Source organism: Hippopotamus amphibius, chromosome 1 (assembly GCF_030028045.1).
Source record: "Hippopotamus amphibius kiboko isolate mHipAmp2 chromosome 1, mHipAmp2.hap2, whole genome shotgun sequence".
Lineage (NCBI taxonomy): Eukaryota > Metazoa > Chordata > Mammalia > Artiodactyla > Hippopotamidae > Hippopotamus > Hippopotamus amphibius.
Window position 1 is genome coordinate 37,843,770 of NC_080186.1, and position 12,001 is coordinate 37,855,770.

A 12,001-nucleotide genomic window follows, 5' to 3' on the forward strand; every position below is an offset into this window, starting at 1 on the left:
CACCCTCTCACCTCCCATATATCTACCTGGCTAGGCCCCTCACTTCCTTTAGGTCAGGCCCTCCCCGTCCTACTATTTAAAATAGCAGTTCCCCCACCCAGCACTCTATTTTTGTTCTTGCTTCTTCTCCGTGATCATTTATCACCATCACCATGTATTTCACTTATGAATTGGTTTATTCTTTGCTCTCTCCCTTCCCTTAAAAATGTATACTTCATGAATACAGGGAGTTTTGCTGTTCTGTTCACTGCTATACCTAGAACGTTACCCGGCAATCAAATATTTGTTGAAAAACATGAATTAATTAATACACATGAACCAAAAAATTTTTGGATGCTTAATATGGTCTGGGCACCATGTTAGCTGCTTTACAGTTGTTAATTCACTAAATTCTCACAACAATCCTACTGAAGTAAGGACCATCATCATCTCCATCTTTTACGTGAGGAAACCAAAACAGAAAACCTAAGTGAATTGCCCAATGACATGTGCTAGGAAGTGGCACAGGCACAATCCGAACTCAGGCAATCTGATTCCAGAACCCTCTCTCTTAACAGCCCCAATATATTGATTCTAAATTTCTAACTAGTTAACACATTTTAACTCAAAGATATGATCTATGGGTTACTTTAAGTGTCCTAATTTTTAAGGTCAGTCACGCAAACCATAAATCATTCTACAAGTCCGAGGCTTAATTTACCAAATTTACTTAATTTACTAAACTTTGAAATTTGGAACTTACAGTTTTACAAAATGCTCTCTCACACTCATTTACTTGTTATATTAACATACTCTATTCCAACACCTACATGCCTCAAATAAGGAAACTGTCAACCAAGAAGTTAGCTTCGTCACCTTCTAGAAAGCAACTGGTAAGACAGGAAAAGACCTGTCTTATATTTAACTCTCAATACTATGTGACCCTGTGAATTCCAATTTGCAAAATGAAAATGGGTTTCATAATACATCACTATACTAATTAGGTTTTAGTTTTGAAAAAGAAAAAAAAACTTAACTGGCTAATTCTTTTTATTTCCAAACACAGAGACAAGAACTTTGTAAAGAGCTATGGTTTTCCAAATTACTTCCCAGAGTGGCCACTGCTATTTGCCTACCTAGAATTCATCCCCTCCTTCTTCATTCCTAATAGAATCCTTCCCCAGTATAATGCCTCAGGGGAAGTCAACACCACTCCAGATTCAGGCACGAACATGGTTAGTTCAATAGTAATCACTACTGAACCATTCCTGACTGGTTCAGGAATGGACATATGACCCAATTCTGGCCAAAAAAGGTGTGAAAGAAGCCTGCTAGAGGCTTCAGGAGGCACAGGAAGTGACATCTTCCTCCTTTTAGAAGTTGTGTGTATGGATGTGATGCCTAGAAGCCAATCCCAGGGAGAGCAGCAGAACTGAGCAATGGAAAGAATATGGGTTTTTACTGACACTGTTGAATATCTGTAATCAACCAACGCTGAAGCCTATTACATGAGAAGATAAAATTTCTTACTTCTTAAGCAATTAGGTTCTGCTGCTTACAGCTGAAAACATACTAACTACAAACTTTTTTATGAAACATATCCCAGGACTAACCTCAGAAAAAAAAGCCTGTGGTTAAATGGGATTAGTTCAGTAAATATGCTCTATCTCTGCAAATGAATACAATCCTATTATTTAAAATGATGTTGAGATGAATATTTATTATCATGGGAAAGTGTTCAGGACAAATTAAGGGGAAAAAAGCAGGTGTTAAACTGGGTGAAAGGTATGTGGGACTTCTCTGTACTACTTTGCAACTATTCTGTAAATATAAAACTATTCTCAAAGGTAAAAGTTTGCCTAAGTATCTTAAAAAGCAGATATTTACAGTACTGTCTCATTTGAATTTGACATATACACGTGAAAGAATATATCTGAAGGTGATCACAGTGGTTATTCTGCGTGGTAAGATCAGGGGCTTTTATTTTCTTCTTTTTACTTATTTGTATTTTCTATCTTTTCTACAATGACTATGTAGTACTTTTGTAGTGCTTCTAATAAGAAAAATAAATAAAATCTGTCTTAAGTTATCTTTAAAAGAAGTTTGTGGTTCATTCTACAAATGCATATTAGAAGTTCAACATGAATTATACCATACCAAGTAACCTGCTGTAGAGTTAAAAAGTTAAAAAGGATACATGTGAAAGAATGAACTCTAAAGCAGTATTCTTCTAGCACAATCATTTCAATAAAGCCTTCTCCAAAACAATTTATACACAAATTTTAAATTTTGACTCATGACTGAATTTATTTTTTCCTAAGTTAAAAAAAAGAAACTAGGGAATTCTCTGGAGGTCCAGTGGTTAGGACTCGGTGCTTTCACTGTCATGGCCCAGGTTCAACCCTGGTCAGGGAACTAAGATCCTGCAAGCCACGTGGCACAGCCAAAAAGAAAAGAAAAGAGAGGAAACTATAACAGTAAGTATTGAAGATTACATAGCCACATGCTCTGGATTTGTTGCCCTACACCCTTACACACGGGTAGACAACTAATCTGGTCCACAAACAGAACATCAGACAGGAAATCCAAGGCTGGATGATGGTGGATGGTATGACATCACGGTGCTGACTTTGGCTTTGTGTTGGCTCATAATCACGTGGCACAGGGCAGTTTTTATATTGACATGGGACATGCAAAATGGTATGATCTGGCAGGCTGCTAGCTTACTGCCTCTTTTATTAAAAGAATAAGATAACCCTTTCACTTTATAAGAACTTACAAATAATGCACTAAAAACAAAAAAATATACCACATACAGGCAAACAATTTGGAAACTGATCTTATATGGCTCTGTGGTTGACCTTACCTTGTTATCCCAAGTCAAGTCCTACATAATCTAAATTTAACTGGTATAGTAACACATTAAGTAACAAATCTACATTTAATCCAATGCTGTGTAAAACTAGCCTAACTTTCAAAAACTTACTACTCACTTTAATTCCTCAAAATTTCAAATACGACTTTTACGCAAAACCATAGAATTTTGCTAACATTAAGTACTGCATTTTTCATTATTTCCTTTGTTAGAATAAATTATCTTTATAACTTTAAAGGTCACATGCTGATAATAAATAGTATCAACATTTTGAAACAAGTCTCAAAATGAAGCTGGTTGGGTCCACAGGCCTAAGATTTAACAAAATATTTGGACACTGGGTGTTAAGAGAAAAAAAGGATACAAAAGAAATACGACAGCTTGACCTCAAGAAGCTTATCTTGTTGGGGAGATAAATTATATTCATGAAATAATTAATGCCATAATATAACATGATTTCGTGTCAAAATAACAGATCACAGCTCTAGATAAATTAAGGGGTTCAGTGCTAGAATTTTCAGAGGATGAGAAGGAGGAAGAAGGACCTGCAAAGGATCCTGATGTGCAGATGGGGTGGGATGGGCATAATCTAACACATGAAGCAGCATAAGTAAAAGGCTGGAGACGGAAATAGGCAAGGTATACTGAGGGGACAAGCAAGGAATTGGGCAAGAAGAGAAATGAGAATAGAGGATTAGTAATTAAGTTAGAAATGTAAACTGGTACCATATTACTAAAGATTACATATGCCAAATTTAAGAATATGACCTCTCTTTAAAAGAAATGGAGAGCTGCTGATTATTTCTAAATAGAGCAGTAAGACAATGAGAAGAACATTTCAGGAGGATTAACCTGGCTGAAGAAGTCAGTATGAATTTATGGGGGAGGGGAAAGAGAAATTAGAAACAAAGCAACCAGTTAGGAGGTACTGATTAAGAACCTGGGCATTAGAGTCAAGCAGATGGACCTGCTCTGCTACTTGCTGGCTGTGAGGCACTGAATGAGTTACTCAACACGTTTACCTCTCAGTTTTCTGTCTCTAAAGTGGGATAATAATAGTGCCTGTTTTATGAGGTTGTTGTGTGGCTAAAAGAAATACTACATATGAAAACATTTAACAGAGTGCTTGGTCTATAATAACTATACAACAAATGTTGGCAACTATTACCTTATTACAAATCATTTCAAACCCGAGGCGATGAGAAACAAGGGCAATAGAAACTAAAAAGAAAGGATGACTGGAGTGATATTTCCATAGACTCATGAGATGTTATAACTAGAAAAGACCCTAGAGAATTCTTCCAAAAACAAAATGGTCCCAGTTTAAAGGTCAAGGATGAAGAAAAGAATGGAGCAAGATAGCTCAAAAAGTTTTGACTGTAAGAGTGTCCAAATCGGTAGAGTTGAGATAATTAAATATTATCAATATGCTTTAAGAGGGACGTCCCTGGCAGTCCAGTGGTTGAGACTTCACCTTCCCATGCAGGGGGTGCGGGTTCTATCCCTGGGTGGGGGAGCTAGGACCCTGCATGAAGACGGGCCAGAAAACCAAAACGTAAAAACACTGTAACAGATTCAACAGATTTTGAAGATGGTCCACATTAAAAAAGAAAAAAAATGAAAGAAAGAAAGAAAAAAAGAAAAACCTTATTTAAAAAAACATGCTTTAAGATGTAAGCTACAATGAACTGAGTACATAATATGTGCCAAACACTGTGCTAGATATTTATGTAGTACCTCTAATCCCCAGAACAACTGTGAAAGATATGTATTAGTTCAATTTTACAAAAGAGAAAACGGATGCTCACAAAGGTTTAGCACTAGCCACATACCTTGGGCAGAGTAAGAAGCAAAGCTAGGTTTGGGACACATACCATCTGTTTCCAAAGCCTGTGTTCTTTCTACTACATTCAGGCTGCATCCCGCTTTAATATCAATAAAAATTATACCATATTACATAGACATATTTGTAATTACTTTTCTATCTACTTTGTTAAATATGGTGACCATAAACATGTCCAATCTTTTCTATATTCTAACAAAAAAATAAAGGTATTCAGCATGAAAAAAAATGATAATAAATTTTAAAAGTACTATCAAATGAAGACTTACCATACTTCTAATGAAACCTTACCATACTTCTAATGAAACATAGTTGGGTATACTATAAACTATAATATGTTAAATGAAAGCAATGACTAATCTTTTGCAATAAGAAGATGCAGAAAAAGTTGGCATGGCTTTTTACATCATTTGATTATATTAACATTTGTCCCATACTACAGTATCATTAAAAAGTAACACCTAGCTCATAAAAGAAACACCTTACTACACACAGGAGAAGCATTTTACATAAGATGCATCCATCAAATGTTCAGAGTTATAAAGAAAAATTCAACCACAGAAGCAGGATGCCCAATCTGCTAACAGTAAGGACCACATGGTGGCAGGTGACCTGTTTCTTCAGTGTGTTTCTCAGCAGATATTTTCTTCAAAAGCAGGGCCAGTATGCTAGTTCTCCACCAGAATGTTACTTAATCTAAATTTTACCAGGATGAAAATACCAAGTATGCCAAAGCAAGAAGGTTTCCTGAAACAACCTTTTCATTTGGCTTCAAAAAGTCAAAAGATACTTCACTAGGTTGGCCATTAAACTACATAGTCAAGCAGCTACTAAACCAGTACTTCTTCAAGTGTAGTTCAGAGACCACTGAGGGTCCCCAAGACCTTTTCAGAGGATCCAAGAGGTCAAAAATATTTTCAGAGTGTTACTAAGACATTATCTGCGTTCTGTACTCTCATTCTTTCACAACTGTGTAGTGGAGTTTTCCAGAGGCTAAGACCTGTGATATCTCAACTGACTGAATGCAGGAGCAATTTATATGTCTTCTATTTAAGCCAGACATTAAAGATTAAAAAGCCAGACATTAAAGTTATTTGCAAAAACATAAAATGATGCCACTCTTCTCACTTTTTTTGTTTTTGGGGAAATATAGCTATTTTCTCACTTTAAAGTTATGTTAACATGTAATGCTTTATTATTTCTAAATGAATTAAATATTTTTTAACTTCTCAGCTTTATTCTAATACAGTAAATTTCAGTATTTATAACCCACTTAAACAGAAACTCTTTGGGATCCTCAATGATTTTTAAGAGTATAAAAGAGGTACTGAGATAAAAAAAAAATGAGAATCTTGACTTCCCTAGTGGCACAGTGATTAAGAATCCGCCTGCCAACGTAGGGGACACAGGTTCAATCCCTAGTCCAGGAAAATTCCACATGCCTCGGAGCAACTAAGCCCGAGTGCCACAACTACTGAGCCTATGCCCTAGAGCCCCCAAACCACAACTACTGAGGCTGCGTGCTGCAACTACTGAAGCTCACGTGCCTAGAGCCTGTGCTCCTCAAAAAGAGAAGCCACCACGAGAAGCCTGCACATTGCAATGAAGAGTAGCCCCCACTCACAGCTAGAGAAAGCCTGTGCACAGCAACGAAGACCCATCGCAGCCAAATAAATAAATAAATAAATTTTTTTTAAAAAATGAAAGCCACTTTTCTAGACCTTCCTATATTTATGTTCTGCCAAACGATTAAATTTTTAATTTTCTAGTTACCACCGAGATGTTGCTGCCCTACAGATTACTTCAGAAATTTGTCTTGATGAGATGAAAAAAGTCTACAATCTTAAAAAAGAACTGTATCCATTAGTTTAAAAAAGAAATCATTTTTTACATCTTCTCAAAATAAATATAATATTGAAACTAAAGTGCAAGCTAACAGACCACTTATAAGCTTTGGGCATGAGTTTATGATCAGCTGTGTATTGGTAATCCTGCAGTAGCTCCTATACCAAAAGCAGGGCTCTTTGAGAGGTCTATCCAGCAACTGTTCTGTTATGGAATCCTGATTCCCAAATCACAATAGGACTAACCGAGATGGTTATGAGCAATTCTCTGTACCAAAATCTTAACATTTCCAAAGTAAAAAGTTTTTTTTCACCTGAACAGTTCAATTTTTCCCAGTATTTCTGGGAAATACATAATGATTAAGACATTAAAGTCCCATTTGGATCCAATCCTTACGTTGTCAGTAAATTGTAACAGATGTAGCAATTCGTGCAGCTATTAGAAAACTTCAGGATGCATGGTAATGGTAGTTTTTGAAAATACAGGCTGGAGGGAAACACCTTTCAATACTAGTTTTTGAGGCTGCTGGAAGCAATAATAGATAAAAACTTTGCATTTATACTTCAGTCTAAAATTAAAATGAAAGCTGTATTTTAAAAACTGTGATATTAATATTACAGTTAAGAATGCTAAGTCAACAACTGTCTAATTTGAAAGTTACTTAACCCTAGGCTATTGCAATAGCCAAGAAATGAGGCGACCAAAGACCTTAAGTAGAAAGTGCTTAAAGGCTAGAAAGAAATGATGCTGCTTAAGTATTCATTAGTTCACATATTTATTAAATTGGCTACTACTTACAAGACCCTGAGCAAGCTAAGAAGCTCATAAGCTGGGGGGAAGATAATTCCAAAGGGGAAGTACACATAAATAAATGTATACTCTAGACAGAATGGAAGAAAATCTATCTGAGAAGCGCTAGAAGAGGGAGGGAAAAGGAAGGAAGGATGTCTCCTAATAGAAGGCGGCATGGAACATACATTCTGGCAAAGAAGGTATCTAACCAGGGCCCTTAACATATAAGATTTCAACCCAAAGTGAAAGGCATCCCAGGAAGTGGAAAAAAACACACAGTCAAGGAAAAGCAAGTATAAAACAGCTTCCATAGAACCTGTGATGGACAACAGGAGGAGAAAAGAGGGAATACTAGGTTGGAAGCAAAAATAAAGGGAATTACATGACAGGATAAGCAAAATGGGGCTTTTTTCAGTAGGCAAAGGGAATCTATTGGAAGGTTTGTAAAGTCATTGGAAGATTTCCCACTGGAAGGTAAGTCATCGGATGATACTTTAATAATACTGTGGACTGGACAGAGTAGAAATGGGGAGAACAGTTGGTGCACTATCACACCAGTCCAGGCAGGAAATAATAAGAGCTTGATCTGGGACAGGGACTAGGAAAAAGCCAGATACAAGACATGCTGCAACCTCTTCACTAAAAATTAACTTAGTTTTAAATGTTTCAAAACTTAATTTATCACACAAAACAAGGTTGTTCACATTATTTACATTAAAAACCGTTCACTTCACAGGCAATATTTCAGCATACTCAAGTGTGCTTACTTTTTAAAAAGCTGTTAGGAATAACCACATATATTCTACATGAAGTCTACAAAATGGGTAATAAAGAGCAGCTAATGCATACTTTCAATATTCTGACTAGAATCTCAGTATAATCATTTAAGGATGAACACTTTAAGCTCAAAAAGTTTATTTCCATGGAATACACAAAGTTTGGATCAGAATTTTCTATACAACCTTATAAGACCCACATTACTACATAATTATAATAGTTGACTTTTTTTAAAATCATTTTTGGACAACTCAACTCGGTCTATATTTCTCCTAGGCCCATATTTTTCAAATATTAGTGCCTTCTTCATTTTCTCCCCTCCTCCCCACTCACCTCTCCGCCCAACAAATTCCCTTTGTATGTCTGCAAGGCAAGATACTACATGATACAGTATGATTCTAAAGCAGTTTGAATATATAATTCTTATAGCAGCAGAAATCTAGAATTATTAACCTTACTTTTTACACGAGAAGAACCAACGATGTATTAAATTTCTATTTACATGAATGACAAATGCATCTAATAGAAATGATGCTTTACCATTAGGGGAAACAAAGGGGGAAATACACACAATAGATGGGTGGCAAATCTTACAAACTTTGTAAAATACAAAAAAAGCTGCATCTGGACTGCAGTCACAATTATAAAAGCAAATAAAGAAGGCTCCAAAATGAAGAGAAAAGAAAAAATTCTCAGTGATCGTTAAGAGTGGAAAAACGTTGATTCAATATTAGTACTAGTTTTTAATATAACATCATTTAACACTATCACTCTATGACTGAAAAAAAAAACAAAAAGAATAATTCACTGTTCACAAGGACACAGGAAATAATTTCTACATACATCCTATAAGACAGTTATACTTCATCACACTTTCATGGGCTCAAATCCTTTCAAAGGTTTCCAAAACCACACAGCCTTCTGATAACTGAGATTCCCCAATGACACACAATTTATTCTGTAGGCTTAGCTATAACACATTTTTAAAAGACATAACGAATTCATCCTCAGCAAAAATAGTCACAAAGGCCCTCTGCTTATTCAAAACCATTACATAAAGCACTGTCTATAACTGCAAACGGTCTGAAAATCTGACAGCTAATAATCATAAAATGGGGTAGACTTTAAAGAAAAAAATTACCCAACTTTTCCATCTTTCCTTCCTTTTCAGATACACAAAATGTCTGTAAGGATCTCAGACAAAGCTCTTAAGCAAAAATACAGTGTATGTATACTTTACATTATGTGTACTCAAACCTATCACATATATGTACACATCACATATATTTACACATACAGAAAAGGTTCCTCCTTTTTTTAGGCTAAGAATTGAAATTACATTAAATCCTATCCCATAAATTAAGTTAAATCACCATAAATTAAAGAGTAATAAAATAGTGCACGTAGATCTCTCTGAGCGACTATATTCTGAAAAGAAAAACCTCAGACTAAGGCCTTGAGTGAATAAATACGCCCAGTCCCTGAAAATCACTAACCGGCATTCGGTTTCCATGAGAGAAAAAGGGGGTCTTAAAATGAATAATCACATAGGCAACCCAGTTTCAGAAGTTAACGAAGGTAAAACACAGTGAACCAAACAAGACAAATGTATGAAATGACGAGTTTTAAAGAATTCCCCCAAAGGAAAAGACTGACTTCAAGAATGGGGTATAAAGCATCCTTTGCAGGTAGAAGAATCTTTAATTGAAAAAGAAAAAAAAAGGGGGGGGGGGTTGGAGGGTACGACAAAAACCTGAACGACAAGCAAAGGCAAAGAAGTAAAAGAAACGGGTCTCTCCTCCCATCCCCCACCCCAGCCCCCACCCTCACTCTCACAGGACAATAGGATCGGGGTCCTAACTGCAAACTTTAAACGTGTAAACCAGAAGCAGTTTTACTGCAGCTCTAACTGCAAATCTGCCCCTATCCCGAACCTAGCGCACCCGAGAATACTTGTGCCCTGAAAACATCACCAAGGTTTTGTTAAACACAAATCAGACCCATCACAAGATTCTTTTTTTTTCTCCCAAGTACCTGGAGGATCCATTTCAATATAAAATATCAGTTCTGTCGAATAGGGCATCATCACCTCCCTCCAGTCTGCGTCATCGCGGTCCATACTCCACACCGTATTGTACATCGCGCTGTCAGGGGCAGGTCGTCAGGAAATATATAGAAAGCATATATATTTTTTATCTGCTATTTAAAAATCTAAAAACATATATCTGTAAAAGTCCCACTCGGAAATGTACTTCGGCGTTTCCAACGGCCGGTACAAGTCCAGCCAACTACCAGGACGAGGACGGGGTCCTCCTCCCCTCTCCTCCTCTGGCACCCAGCAAAATGCCCCCGAACGTTCAATCTACGGGCTTTTCTCCTCGAAGGGGTACAGAGAGGCTCGGGGGGCGGAGGGCAGAGGTGTTAAAAAGCGGCTTCCCCAAAACCCCCTCTACACAGTCGTTCTCCAAAGAGAAAAGCTCCCACCGCCTTCAGATCTTTCCGCGGAAGCCACTTTTGTGTCCTTCGAGAGAGGGAGACTAGACAGGGGGGAAAAAAGAACGCGTTGGGAGAAAGGTGGGGAAATGACAAAGGCAGGCATAAAAAGGGGGTTGGGTATTGCGTTCAAGTTTCGGGGTCCCACTGGTCTGCGGGGAGGGATCCCCTAAGGGGCCAGGACTCAGGCTCCGTTCCGGTCGGGCTCGAAACCGAAGCTGCTGCAGCCTCGGGATGGGGGCCCGTCCGAGAGTCCAGTTAGCTCTGCTTGGCCAGGCGCTCCCGCCAGCTTGTAGGCAAGCCCGCCAGCGCCGGCTCCCCTCACGCTCTGCCCTGAGTCCAGCCACTAGAGTTTCAATTTAACGGCGCGGAGGGGGGATACCCTCCCCCGCCCCCACGCTCCCCCGCTGAGGCGCCACCCAACCGTGCCGAGAGGGAGGGACGGCTAGCAGCGCCACTGCCCTTTCCACTCTATCCCGCCTCAAAGTGTTAGGGCTTCTGTCAGGTGCCTGAAAGAGTGTGCAGAAAGCTGTCCTCTGCCTCGGCTATCAACTCTCCCCACCTCTCCCTAGGCCTCGGCTCCTTAACCCTCCAACCTCTCTCCCCCCAGCCTCAATCAGAATGGTAGGGCCCGGGCGCTGGCCGCTCGCCAGGAGTCGGCGCTGGGAGCACGCGAGCTGGGCGGGGAGGGAGAGGCGAGGGGGGAGCGGGGGAAGAGAGGGTGAACTGGCTGGTGATTGGCTGAGCCGGGTTGCCGGAGCCCGGAGCCTGCGTCTTTTGTCTGCCTTGCTCCGGCGGAGGAGCGGGAGACGGCTGCGCGCCCCAAGCGGGCCAATCAGGAGCCAGCCGGCGCCGGCCGGTGAGGCGGCGATTGGTCGGAGCCAGTTACTAAGCGGGACAAAGGCAGAAGGGGGAAAGAAAAGAAGAGGAGGGAAAAAAAAAAAAGAAAGAAAGCGCAAACGGCGGTTACTGACAGGCTGGGCGAGCGCTCAGGGGCTCAAGCTGCCCGGAGACAGGCGGGGCTCCCGCTGAGGCTCGGTCTGCCCGGACGAGTTGGAGAGGGGGAGGACGGGCTGGCGCAAGACACCTCCGCCCGGAGACTGGCCGCGGGGGAGGGGAGCGGACCGAGAGGGGCGCGTGCTGTCGCTTGGCGGGACGCGCGCTCTTCTGGTCCTTCGGAGGTCCCGGCTTAGAGTCCCTCCCCGCGGACTTCTTCTCCGAGCTGAGACGGCCCGCCCCACCACCCATGATAAGTTGTCAAATAAAGAAAAGGTCCCCAAACCCACTTGCAGGACCGTTAGTGGTGAGAGGATGTGCCCATGGGCCCCGTGCAGCCGTCGCCGGCCGCTGCCTGAGCCCAGCCGCGACTTCTCCCCTTGAGCAGTGAGGCACTTCTT

At 40.0% G+C, this 12,001-nt stretch overlaps 1 protein-coding gene across 2 annotated transcripts in view; it reads right to left on the reverse strand.

Moving 5' to 3' along the window:
• Window positions 1–11,162, reverse strand: part of PIK3R3 (phosphoinositide-3-kinase regulatory subunit 3) — a 98,053-nt gene extending 86,891 nt beyond the window's left edge. The window contains exon 1 of one of the 2 annotated variants that reach the window (XM_057709579.1): window positions 10,146–11,162. In XM_057709579.1, coding sequence (XP_057565562.1) covers window positions 10,146–10,251 — 106 coding nt within the window. In that variant the 5' untranslated portion in view covers window positions 10,252–11,162. The remainder of the gene's footprint in view (window positions 1–10,145) is intronic. The other variant, XM_057709588.1, reaches the window with a different exon arrangement.
• Between the last annotated feature and the right edge of the window lie 839 nt (window positions 11,163–12,001).